The following is a 13,419-nucleotide window of genomic DNA, read 5'->3' as shown; positions in this document are numbered from 1 at the left end:
GGGGATATACTTCAATTAGGAAAATTGGACATTTTCCATTGGTAAGGTAATAGGTCAAAAATAGCTGATTGAAATGATAGCCTGTCAAATCATATTTCTTTTAACCCTTTTATGAAGTGTTGGTACGTTTTTGTAAGTTATTTTGGCTAAGAATTTCAACTTATCGTTGATTGGTCGGGGATGTAAACGTTTTCGTTTGGGTGTTAATGTGCTTGATAATTACCTTAGCATGTTAAGCCCCTTCAAATATTACATTTGGGGGTGTTAATCATTACAATGCCTTTCTTGATGAAGAAAAAGTATGACTTTTCTATATTTCTATCATTGAACACAATAGCTTTTTGCCTTTAGTTTTCTCACAACTATTTTTCTTCTTTATGTGTAAGTCATATGAGGTTGCTTGCAACTCAGGTCCAGTGATCAGATTTTTTATTGATCTCTGCTCCATAGGTCATGTCAAGTAATGAAATTCAAGGAAAAATGTGGTCTGGAGCCCTGATTTTGGACATTTTTGGGAGGGAGAACTAAGACAAACATCCCAGTTAACTCGCACCATTCGCCCATAGAATTTTCAATAAAAGAGTGATTTTGAGTGAGCTGTGTTACACAAACCACCTGCTGTACGGCCAAGGCGGAATGGTGGTGGGTGTGTTGTTGAGAAAACGGTGGAATGTTCGTGGATTTGAAACTTTGCATCCTGGCCCGCCCGCCCGACTGACCGACTGACCTATCGACGAGCGTCATGCGAAAACACTTTTTGGTATGTCTTCTAAGGCGAATAAATCTTGGGGGTGTTTCTTCTTCGATTGAGAACAAGATTGAAGCATCCGGATTCATACCGGCTTAGTACCACGAACTTCACCCGTTAGCCGTTGTTGTTTAAGGTCAGCTTGCGTTTGGTCCTCCAATTTCCGAATATCCTCCATAGTGAGCTCGATCCAATCATCAATGGAGCAGAACAACTGACGATGGAAATTGGTGAACAGCCGTCGCTCTGCTTCCATGCCGTACTTTTCAACCTTGTTTTGAAGCCCCAGCCACTTGAACTCGATGGTGACCAGTTTGTAGGCGGTCATCACGGGCTGAACTGTCTTGCGCCAATCGCCACCCAAGGGACCCCGTCCACCTTTAGACGTGAACTGGGTTGGGTCCTCCTTCTTCTTGTAATCACTGGCCAGCACGGGATCGTTGGCGATGTCGATGTGGACCACCTTTCGCTGCGCCAATTGCTCCTTGGTGAGTTGATGCACGTTTTCAGACTCGCCACGGTCAGCCAAGTGATACGTCTCGACTTTGATGAAGAAGTTCTTCTTCATGTACCCGGGATTGGTGAGCACCGTCTTGCAGTAAGGATACGCGTTCCAAGCCTCCTCCAGGATCTCTAACGCACCTTTGGGAGCGATCCATTTGACCAAGGTCGGCACCTTACTGGCCAAATGGTAGATCTTCCGGGTGTACTGGCCTTTCAGGAATTTGCCATTGAGTAGCGGGTAGTTGTCGTAGGGCTCGTTCTTCTCCACCTCCACCCCTTCCCCGCCCCCCGTCTCGTTCATACTGGCCTCAGCCACGGAATACAACTGCCCCACCTGATATTCCTCCACCGTCATGGGCAAGGTCACGCGGAACTCGGTGATCAACATGGTGACACTCACCCGGAAAAGCAATCCCTGTCTCAAGTGATCACCTCTCAGGGGGCGTGGCCAGACCTTGATCAAGTGCCAACCAGGTTCAACTCCGATCAAGAGTGACCTCACGCCTCATGCACCAAGGATATATGACACCTGTTTTAAGAGCCTGGCCAAACAGCCTCGTCACCAAAATGAGCCAATTCCCAGGGGACCCCGAGTCTGAAGAAAAGGAGGGAGACGATCAAGACCAACGAACGAGCAGCTCAAAAGGCCAAAAAAGGGGCAATCACGAGTGAAAGTGTGTATGAGCTGCGTGTGTAGCAATCGTTGTAGTAGTAGCACCACAAGAAGGCCGTCTAGTAGTGTCCTCAAGCCCAGAGATTGGAAGGAGAGCAGCCTCAATCAAAAGACAGCGAGCCAGCGGCCAGAGAAGCTGTTCAATCTCACTAGGCCGAGACTTGCACGTTCCCTCTCACACAAGCACAGCAGCGAATCCGGCTAAAATAAGAGGACAAATCCTGAGGATCCCCCGAGAATCTTGGGATGCTAATCGAGATAGCCCTAGGTTCAAATGAAATAATAAAGTGACTCTCGAGCGGATGGAGGGTCAATATGTGGCTGGAGGCAGTGGGATGGCCAACGGGCGACGTGTGGGTGAGAGATTTGAGATGGGTGCTAGTAGGAACCCTAGGCATGAGCGGCGGGCGGCCTCGACAATCCTCCACATCCACGACGACAGTCACTTCCTTCAAGCTGATATGCTCAGGGTTGACATTTTGAATTGAACTTTGATGGTATGATGAGTCAATGACCAACAACGAGGTAGGAGAGATAACGAATCTTCGGATGGATTTGTCTCACTATGGGTTATAATGGTCAGGGGATATACTTCAATTAGGAAAATTGGACATTTTCCATTGGTAAGGTAATAGGTCAAAAATAGCTGATTGAAATGATAGCCTGTCAAATCATATTTCTTTTAACCCTTTTATGAAGTGTTGGTACGTTTTTGTAAGTTATTTTGGCTAAGAATTTCAACTTATCGTTGATTGGTCGGGGATGTAAACGTTTTCGTTTGGGTGTTAATGTGCTTGATAATTACCTTAGCATGTTAAGCCCCTTCAAATATTACATTTGGGGGTGTTAATCATTACAATGCCTTTCTTGATGAAGAAAAAGTATGACTTTTCTATATTTCTATCATTGAACACAATAGCTTTTTGCCTTTAGTTTTCTCACAACTATTTTTCTTCTTTATGTGTAAGTCATATGAGGTTGCTTGCAACTCAGGTCCAGTGATCAGATTTTTTATTGATCTCTGCTCCATAGGTCATGTCAAGTAATGAAATTCAAGGAAAAATGTGGTCTGGAGCCCTGATTTTGGACATTTTTGGGAGGGAGAACTAAGACAAACATCCCAGTTAACTCGCACCATTCGCCCATAGAATTTTCAATAAAAGAGTGATTTTGAGTGAGCTGTGTTACACAAACCACGGACTTCTAGAAATGTGGAATCCAAACGAGCTTCCCGGCAAATCGGCCTGCTCTTGGTCATGGCCACTCTGAGCCACTTCTCGAATTAAAGTAATAAAATAAGAAACGTAGATCTCCATTAAGTGTAGGTCGATTTAATATCATTTACATGCAAAGTCGATTGTTTCAAAGTTATGGTGTCAAACGCTTATGTAGAGCAGGCCGAAAATTCAAATTTTATGTAATGTTTACTACATAACTTTGAACATGTCTCCTGAGTTCCCTAAGCATAGGTTTGGGCTCAAACTTGGCTGAGTTCATCTATTCAACAAGATCTTGTGGTCGTATGAAGGGCTTATTTGGAATAAGATGAGCGGCTTAGGAGATGGATATTTTTGCTTCCGTTTGCAGTCCATATCTCTAGAAGTCCGTGCACAAACCCAACAAAATGAACATGTTTGGTATAGTTCGGTAAACGCACTGTCAAATTGGCTCAATACCAGAATGCTATTTGCTTAGACAAGCAAATGAAATGAAATAAATGGCAAAATTCAATGCATACACAGTGAGTGCTGTTTGGCTGGGCATGTTGTCCTGGATTTTACCCCAGTGAATAACATAAGTTGCTCATGAACGCGTTCGTTTGACGAGCCCTATAACATCCTGTCCAATATTTCAAATCCAATGGCTAATCAATAAGTAGTTCAGTTACATTTTGAGTAGACGGACCATTGAACTCCCAGATTGACTTTTAGTCCCTAGCGGTAGATTATTTTTAATAATAAATGGCCCCTCTAGACCAAAACAAACTGCACTTCGACACTAAGTGTTTTTTAAGATAATACGTAAACTTGAATTACTGAAAATTACAGCAAAAGCCATTCTCTTCGAAATTTTAATTTTGAGGCTTGTCCTGCACTGTTAGCATCGGTAGTACTAATTTCGTTGTATTATTGCTTTGACAAAAAACATTAGAACAGGTTACCGCCACATGTGTAGTGATCAGTATCATAATCTTTCCTATATGCTTGACCCAAAACGTTTTTCAATATTGTGAACAGCCTGGTTTTCTCTCATTAAGGCTGCACTGGAAAACTGGTTGGCCCAGCTCCAAATTAGCAAGCCTGCTGGAGGACGAAAGAGGCTGCTCAAGTCGTTCAAGTCCATAAAAAGCCGCCCTTAGGATTGATTGTCTCAGGGTGTCGATAGCATCAGCATCACGAAATTTAAAAGCGACGCCTTATGACGCCCGATAATTTGATTGCATAACGCAAATTTGTATTAGACTGCTTAACATAAATCCTCATATAAGCAATCAAGTCATCCCCTCAAATCCTATTTCAGCCCGAATTAACGTTTTCAAGTTGACGTTATCAATTTCAGGAGCTACCGTCATCTACCGTTTAAATGGCCGGTTTCTTGAAAAGCGGCTTGTCTAAAACAGCCAAATTCGACATTTAAGATATATTTAGCGGGGTAGTTTGATGAGGGATCAAACTTGCAGGAAACATGCCGGACAAGGCAGTCAGAGGGAAACATACTTTTATGGGTTACATTGACATTTTGCACATTAAAACATTAGTAAAACATACAGTGAAAAGTCATGTCAAAAGATATGAAAATATCTAAAACCCATGTTTAAAGTTAATTCCTTTGACCCAAGAAGGGTTTTGATTCAAATCATGATTGACTAGAAATAAGGGCCTGAAAATAAATATATGGTCTATGAAGGGCAAAATTGTGCACTTTAATGGATTCATTTTTTTGCTTAAAATGGTGAAAAAAAATATGCGCACTTTTATTGAAGTTGAATCAGTCTTTTTTGATAGTTTTTTTATATTTCATTAATGCAATTCAATGGTATATATTTCAAAGTCATATTTCTATAGTCTCAGGTGTCATAATTTGCCTGCAAGAAACAGCCTATCAACAAAGATTTTTTTTAGTGTGATCCTTTGGATAGATGAAGCAGAACACAAATTGAACGGCTAAGAATGACTTGTTGCTTGTTTATCTTACCTTAAGCAAACCCCTTGTGTCTTGATTGAATTCCTGATGTCATTTGTTGTATTTTAACCTAAACCTTTTCTAAATGAAAAAGTGAAATATCTTCTAAAGTAATTCCTATTCTAAAATCCATCATTTTACTCTCCAATGAAATAAGACATAAGCAAGCGTTAAATGAGAACATGCACTGCATGCTCTGCCAAAGAACACTCCATCAAGTTTCTGCTGTTATGCTGCTTATCCAACAAGGAAACAGGTTTTCGGTTCGGTTAGCTAATAGTTACACGCCATGCACGCAATGAGGCCTCTTCTGAGGTAGTTTGGTTGGAAGGTTTCACGTGCAAGACATCACTTCAGTTTTTCAACAAACTTAATTCAACACAACATACGCAATGACAGGTTTCAAGGTGAGGTAAAGAGTTTAGTTTCAAATGCATCAATCTTTTGTTTCAGTTGAGCAAATGATCAGAAGAACCACTCGTTTGTTTCAGCTAAGAAAACTCATGAAACTAAGGATGTATTCATGAATCGTGATATTGATTGAGGTGGGAAGAACTGGTAATCAATGTTATTTGGCGGTCATGTCATTGACCAACTTTTATTCCTACAATGAACCCTATTGAATTGAATCCTTGGTTCAAGCTTAATACAATTCAACAGTATTCAAACTATTCGGTTAGGGCACTTGTGATTAAAATGTGATTTATTGCATCGTTGTAGGATTAGGTAATTTTAACCTATTAATACGGCATCTACGGGGTAAGATTATCTTGTTATTTTAATTAAAAGTGATTATGATGTTTGCTCAAATCATTAGACCATCTCAAAATAGTGATTTGATTCCCCTGCTTCGAATGCAACTTAAGCAAAATAGAAAATAAATCAAAGGATAAGTGAGCCTTAACAAATTTTGTTTGAAGAGCAAACAATCGGGAAGCGGTTTGCTGTTGGCGTGTCCTCCTTACTTCGTATTCGACAATTTTAAGAACTCTCTAAATTGCGATTTCTCCTTCATTTCTTAACGCCAAAAATGATTATCGATTACGTTCCTGTAGGAATCCGGGAGTCTTTACCAAAAACGACAAGGGTTTGATCCTTCTTTCAAATTGTGTTTCCCAGCATTTCAACGGCTGAAACAGACTTGAAATATCTGGTTTTTTTTGCCACAATAAGGAAACTATTTTCAGTACAACTCTGGTCTTAAGCGTTTGCAAACTTGTTACTCAAATTTGGTCTCTTGAGCCGTAGATTGGCCAAATATACAGGGTGTAAAGAAATTAGGGCCTCCACAACTGTTTTTCACAATACTTCTCCGTGCTCAAAGATTTTTTGACATCAAACCACAAGCATTCATTAAAAGGAACTGTTAAGTACATAGTGGCATATTACAAGTAGTCTAACGATATCCTAGAGGCGATGAGTAACCCTCTGAGCGATTGCCGTCAAAACAATGTCTGAAAATGCAAGTGAGCGCAGTCTTAAGGTCAGAACCAAAGCTGAGGGCATCCTGAAGGCCGGCAAAGACCAAGGGACGTTGGTGTGCCTTTCAGTGTTCATCCTCAAACCATTTGAAAGTGGAGAACCTCATTGAGTAAAGGGAAAAGATTTTCAGAAGTCACAAAGAGCGGCCCTTAATTTCTTTACACCCTGTATATGAACGAAATGCCAACTGATAGTACAAAAGTGTTGAATTGTTCCTGAATATAAAAACTTTGTGTTAGGACTAATGGCGCTCTTTGCTTTTTAAGGACAGTTATTTTTCTCACATACTTTTCCTTTTTTTAACGCTGATTTTATTTTAATTGCTCACTTGTTTGAACAAGCATTCACTCGTTTGCACGATCTGAAAAATTTATATGGAAACTCGGATGAATTCTAGATACTAATAATTACTAATAATATGGCATTGTTTATTCTACATGACTAAATTTGAATATATCTAGGTGGGGTCTAAGCATTCTTTGTCCCTAAATGTTCATTTTTACCACCAATATGCATATTGACAGTACAAAAAAGCGTCCAATCATTCATGACTTTACAGACCCTATGATGTTGTCCAATTTCAGATTGGCATCATCGGCGGCTCTGGATTCTACGATTTAGAAGAACTCACCGAGGCCCAAGAGGTCACGGTCGAGACTGAATTTGGTATCCCCTCCGACAATTTAGTGACCGGCAAAATTGATGGAGTGGACTGTGTGGTACTAGCTCGGTACGTAAAGTAAAACATGATACAACAAAAGCCATTACAGTTCTTTTCAAACATTTGGCCAAATATTGACTGTTTCGTTCTTCAGGCATGGCAAAGGTCATAAGATCAACCCAAGTGAGGTGAATTACCGGGCCAATATTCGAGCCATGGAGAAACTAGGGGTGACTCACATCTTGGCCTCCACTGCTTGTGGCTCCTTGAGGGAAAACTACAAACCAGGGGATTTCGTCATCTTGGACTCGTTCATTGATAGGTAAAATCACGTTTGATCAGGGCTTGATTAACTTTGTTACAAGTAGCAATGTTCGTAGTAACGCTGTCGGTTTTCGAGTAACGTTACCGCTAATGGTAACGGAACGGGCTCCTAGCCCTCCGCTTGCCGTTCCTTTCTTCTTTTATAGACGAGGGAGAGAAAAATGTGCAAAGGTTTCTTACCCGATTTTTTTAAAAATTCCGTCTCAAATTCAATGACTACGTTGCCACTTATGGGGACCAAATTAATAATCACGGGAGGTTGCAACTAGGGCTGCCAATTTACATCTTCAATGCCATATGGCATAACTGATGGAATGGCGGAAACCCGTTAATTAGCCTCAAAAAGTAACCCTGATTTTCCTTTCGTCAAACCAGGGTTGCTTTTTAATCAAACTTAACATTTTACGTGGCGATGTAATCTGTCGGTGCTTCACTTTCCATGTTTTTCGACAATCTTGATTTTGAAAATTTATTTGATCCCATCACTACTGATGGGATCAAATTGGTGATCACGTGAGTGACTTGTTTCACGTCATATCTACTAAACGTTAAGACACACATCAACGTTATTTTGCAATTATAGAGAGGTGTAAAGCTTTGGGAAAGTGTCACCACACTTCTTACTGATGGCAAAAAGTTGGCACCAAATCTTTTTTTCGTATTTTCTGCATGTCTTCATCACTTGCGATGTAATGTCATCATTATCAAGTGAACGTTGAACTTAAATGGTTCAAAATAATTGTCGAACGATTTCCAAAACATGGCGTACAATTTTGTCAATGAAACTTTGAAAGCACTGGATGTGCTAAAACCATGGTAGTTCTTGCCGCGATTGTGGCGCAGCCTGACTAGGTCACACAGCTGAAATCCGATCCGGTACTTAACATGTCTCTATAGCTCCTCTTTTGCCACATAAGTAACGGGAACGCATTACTCATTCCCTAAGATTATCGGTAACGGTAACGTGTTACTTTTTCTCGGTAACGGTTCAAGCCCATGAGCCCGGCGTTTTGTGACGCTTCCCGCGAGATAGTGGTAGCCACGGGAAAGAAGTTGGGGTTGACCATTCACGAATCAGGAACCATGGTNCTCGGTAACGGTTCAAGCCCTGCAGTTTGATATACAGTGTGGCAGACCAAATCAAAAATTGAACGCCTTATGGCATATGATTTTCCAGAACTACCAAACGGGCTCAAACCTTCCATGACCAAGCGAGTGGGCCAAATTTTGGACGAGTGTGCCATATTCCCATGAGCCCGGCGTTTTGTGACGCTTCCCGCGAGATAGTGGTAGCCACGGGAAAGAAGTTGGGGTTGACCATTCACGAATCAGGAACCATGGTCACTATTGAGGGTCCTAGATTTTCATCCAAGGCCGAGAGCCTCATGTTTCAGCAATGGGGTGGACATGTCATTAATATGACAACAGTACCAGAGGTAGGATCTTTTCAACAATTGAGGTACCATGGTTGACCTAACATAAAATGTGACTCGTACGACTCGCGTCAAAATCCCATTTTTTAACTAAAAATCCCCAGACCTTGTAATTCGAACTGATTTTGTTAAAAGAATTTATTTTTGAATTATGGATGTAATGTCACAAATCATGTCAAACTTCAGTTCTTGCTATGTTCACATCTCAAAGCACAGTTGTTTCGCTCCAAAAGATTTTTTTAGGCTAAATTAGTCATTTTTTAGTCAATTTTACTCGTTTGTGTCTGTTTTAGTAGATATAAGTAATCCTTACTTTATAAAGTATCATTTACTTTCTCTACTTTTTTAACCCTTTGTTTAAAAAAAGGACCAAGTACAAATATTTCTCATTGGGAAGCAGTGACAAATTCCCTTAACAATGAGGCAGTACATGAACCTAAAAGAGATTACCAAACATTTACGAAAGCGCCATTTGGCCTTTAACTCTGCCTTTTGGTAGTTTCAAATTGGGTTTTAGACTTAATATTTTTCAATGGGTTTAAATTTCTCCTACGTGCTCCATGAAATGTGCAAATACAAACATATTTCAATGATAATATATATGATATTTAGATGTAAATATATGTATTTATATGTAAAAAGCTGGCCATCATCGCTTATTTTCCATTCAATGATGCCAGCAAGTACCTAAAAGGTCAATTTTACACACTCTCTCTCATTACCAATTCGAACCGAGTTAATTAGACACCTGATACGATTTATAGGTGGTGTTAGCAGCAGAAGCCGGATTATCTTACGTCTCGGTGGCCATGGTTACGGACTACGATTGTTGGAGGCCTCATTCTGAGGCCGTCTCGGTCGAGGCCGTCATGGTGGTCCTCAAAGAAAACGTTCATAACGTCAAGAAGCTTTTCATGGAAACTGTCAAGAACATGGGAGCCGCTGATTGGAATGAAGTTATTCAGAAGAACAAGGTATGCGCGAAATATTTTTGGAATCCTCGCAAGTTCATGAAACCACGAACTTTTCTTTACAGGCTAAAGCGAAAGGAGGAGTGATGGGATGATGAAAGAATATAGTAATTTATTGTCATACATAAAACAATTTTCATGAGCGGGAGGAATCCCCTGAAGGCGAAAGTAAAATGTGGCGAAATGTTCTTTAGAAGGTACCTTGCCTATAGAGCTAGGCATCTTTGAGGGCATTTCGAAGCCTCTCAATATGTGCAGGGCTTCCTGGTTCAACCTTGGCAGCTTTTAAAATGACCATTTTTAAACGATTCTCATCGTTATAGGTCTCCATGTTGCACTTGACACGGAACAAATATCTCTCGTATTGAATAGAGTCGAGTTTTCGGGCAAAATCAGCGTCAGATCGATCCTTCAAAGCCATGAGTTCAGTTGCCGAAAGGCCCATAATCTCACTGGCCACTTCATCAAATGCAGTGAACCACTGATGATCGGTTACGTCCAAAGCGTGACCCCTCATCAAGTACCGATACGTGAACTTGGAATCGCTTTTTCCACATTTTTTGCAGAAATATGTGTTGCTGCCGGATTCTGTGACCTTGGCCTTACAATTGTCTTCGGTGCAAGCCTTGTACGTTAGTTTGTCCCCATTGAGATGGGCAATGACGGCATCGACATTGTAGTACCTGGCATTGATTTGGGTGCCCATGAATTCCAGGTTGATCATGCCAAAACTTGTGAACTCATCATGCAATTGATCGATGTTGCCACTTTGCGGTGTTCCACTCATCGCTGCCGTTTTTCGGGCCATATTATTGGAGTCGAACCACTTTCGAAGAGCTTGAGCCTCGGGCAAGTCCAGGTTTTCCACTTCCAGTCGACTCTTGAAAGAGGCACTGAGGGATTTTCCATTAAAATCGGACACCACGGCGTTCTTACAAGTCACAATTTTGTGCAACCCTTCGAAAGTCTCGGCCTGATCTTGCCACAAAGTCAACGAGATGGTGCTTTCGTTTTCGTCCATTAAAGTCACATCTCGTTTTTTCAAGGCCTTCCCCGTGCTCTTGCCAATCACTTCACGGAGTTCACTCACTTTGGAACACACGCCCAAGACATCCACAGCGTCCTTATCGCTCTTAAAATTGATGTCATGAATGGGAGTGAATTGATAACTTACTGTGGGCACATCATCCGTATTGGCCAAGCATTCAACCAAAAGCGAGTTCTGGTTTAAGGTCAACTCATAGTTATGCGAGGTTTGGTTGAAAGCTCGATTATGGACGGGCTTGACTTGGGCATGGCTCAAATAGAACACCTTGCCCACCTCCAATAAGGGGTGGAATTTCTCGGCTTGATCGTTGAAACCAGTAGCCTGAATGTCCCCGCTTTTGTCCTCGAACGTGACGTTAAAAACCTTTCCTTGACCGCGGGAATTGCTCCAGGATCGTAGTTCTCCTTTATGTGTGACCCTGGCTCGAATCGTGTACTTATTCTGATAAGGATTGAGGCTCTTAATTTCCAAGGTGGCCTTATCCACCTGACTATTGAACAAAGACCGTTTAGCCGAGACCAATGAAGGTCCGGGCGTTCCCTCGCCCATCCTTTTCACGGGTGGGTGTGGAGGGGTAGAGGTGGAAGCGCTGGTATGTCCATTAGACGCCCCATGAACGGGTGTGGCAGGATTGGAAGAGGTCAAAGATAGGTTTTTGAAGTTATAAACAATCCAGATGTTGCGACCATCCTTGGTCACCATCATATTATCCGGCTTCTCTGGATTGATCTTGAATGAATCGTTGAATTCGAGAATGTCATGCTTCTTTGGCATTGCCGAGGGATTCGGCAAGATCATCACAATCGAGTTGAATCGATCTTTGCCGTCGGAAACGGCGAGCCGATATTTCAGATCGGGCACAGACAAAGTTTTGGAGCCTAGGACCTTCAAAATCATGGATTGGCCTTTAGGAGGGATTTGGCCTTGGGCTAGAAAGGTCGCGACGGCGTTTGAAGTGAGTGACATGTCGGATTGGAGTGGGATTCGAGGGCTCTTAATCTTGTCAATGCATAACTGAGTTTAAACTCTTGATCATTATGGGGACTTTAAACTTTAAATTCCCTCAGCACAACACTATCGCTTAGTATCCCAAAGGAGTGACCCTACTAAGACATGAAGAATAGCTTCAAAAAATAAGCGAGGAAAGCAATTCAGGTTCAAAATCAGTGATACCGTAAAAAATTGGCAGGTTTTTTTTTTGTGCGGACAGAACATGTAATGAAATCTTTGTAATTGTAAAGGCAAAGGATAAGAAAGTCTGCAAAATTGAATAAAGATGGCCAGAAATGTCACCCTGATTGGCGTCCGTCCCTTAATTATGTTACCATTTGTTTCACAGGGCTGCCAAATAGCGTAAAGCCAAGACTCAGTGTATGCCATAAGTTATACCTCGGAGAAAATATTGATGTTATTGTTTATTGGGCATGAAAATTACTGGTTTAGTTCGATTACTTGACATATAACTATGTTTATGAATAAGTGGGATGGGATGATTTTTTTCCATTGCTTTTGTAACCCTGAGGTTGAAAAAACAGGGGAGGACGGTCGACCTTTTTCGTTAAAAATGTTGATTGAAAAATAACAAAATAGGTTTGTCGCCAAGTTTGTAAAGCAGAGCACCTGAAAAGATTTGTAACAATGTTTTTCCTCAAAGACGAGTGGCTGTGAATAAGAGGCATATCCAACGTTGTCTGATCATGAGGGCTCGGGCAAAAAATCCGTTCGAGGGTCAAGTAACCACTAAAAAAAGTTTTGAGACCACGAAACAATTCATTCTATTTCACAAGAACAAAAATTCTCTGACGTGAAGATGTCAGCTTGCTTAAAAGCTAAAAGGACACATAAAAAGACAGCATAAAACTAATTTTACAAAAGTTTGAAGCAATTAACAACGGTTTTAATATATTTCATTATTTCAAAATTTTTGAGAGTGGTCTCTTAATTTGGAACCCTAAACCGCGCAGGTCTCTAGATCAAAGTTGGTTTCTCTGAGTGCTTTATTTCAGCTATCTCTCAGGGTGAAGAGGCCTTGGCTAAAATGTAAATATAAATGTAAAAATAAAATGTAATATATATATATATATATGTAAATATTGCTCTTTTGTAAGTAAAGTATTAAGATTCTAGTTGCGTTTTCAGGAAAAGCTTGAGCTTTTGCCAAAAAAAGGCAAGCAGGAATAGTGTGAAAATTAAAGAACTAACTATCTTTTTGCGACAAACCAAGAACATTGGGACAATGCTACAATCAAAGGAGGTGCAAAAGGTACCTTTTACAATACATATCTGAAAGTATCTATGAGCTTTTTCCTCAACCAGATTTTAGAGTCAATTGAACTGAATGTCAAGGTTTACACATTTACGCCCTCCCAAAAATCCAGGCTAGTCAAAACTC

General features: G+C 40.9%; 3 protein-coding genes across 3 annotated transcripts in view; 1 reads left to right on the top strand and 2 right to left on the bottom strand.

The window, feature by feature from the left end:
• Positions 1-2,388, bottom strand: part of LOC131892673 (phosphatidylinositol transfer protein alpha isoform-like) — an 8,472-nt gene extending 6,084 nt beyond the window's left edge. Inside the window, exon 1 of the mRNA XM_059242496.1 lies at positions 720-2,388. Coding sequence (XP_059098479.1) covers positions 834-1,640 — 807 coding nt within the window. The 5' untranslated portion in view covers positions 1,641-2,388 and the 3' untranslated portion in view covers positions 720-833. The remainder of the gene's footprint in view (positions 1-719) is intronic.
• A 2,973-nt stretch (positions 2,389-5,361) lies between these two features.
• Positions 5,362-10,167, top strand: LOC131893210 (S-methyl-5'-thioadenosine phosphorylase-like). The gene is made up of 6 exons (XM_059243185.1): positions 5,362-5,515; positions 7,175-7,320; positions 7,406-7,573; positions 8,753-9,011; positions 9,773-9,982; positions 10,045-10,167. The coding sequence occupies exons 1-6, from the start codon at positions 5,501-5,503 to the stop codon at positions 10,072-10,074; spliced, it is 828 nt and encodes a 275-aa protein (XP_059099168.1). The 5' UTR covers positions 5,362-5,500; the 3' UTR covers positions 10,075-10,167.
• On the bottom strand, positions 10,075-12,156 carry LOC131893209 (replication protein A 70 kDa DNA-binding subunit-like). The gene has a single exon (XM_059243184.1). It carries the CDS (start codon positions 11,991-11,993, stop codon positions 10,194-10,196), a length of 1,800 nt encoding a protein of 599 aa, XP_059099167.1. The 5' UTR covers positions 11,994-12,156; the 3' UTR covers positions 10,075-10,193.
• Positions 12,157-13,419: the final 1,263 nt, after the last annotated feature.

This window comes from Tigriopus californicus, chromosome 2, assembly GCF_007210705.1.
Source record: "Tigriopus californicus strain San Diego chromosome 2, Tcal_SD_v2.1, whole genome shotgun sequence".
NCBI classification, from domain to species: domain Eukaryota; kingdom Metazoa; phylum Arthropoda; class Copepoda; order Harpacticoida; family Harpacticidae; genus Tigriopus; species Tigriopus californicus.
The sequence above is the reverse complement of the archived record's forward strand: the minus strand, read 5'-3'. Positions and strand labels throughout refer to the sequence as shown.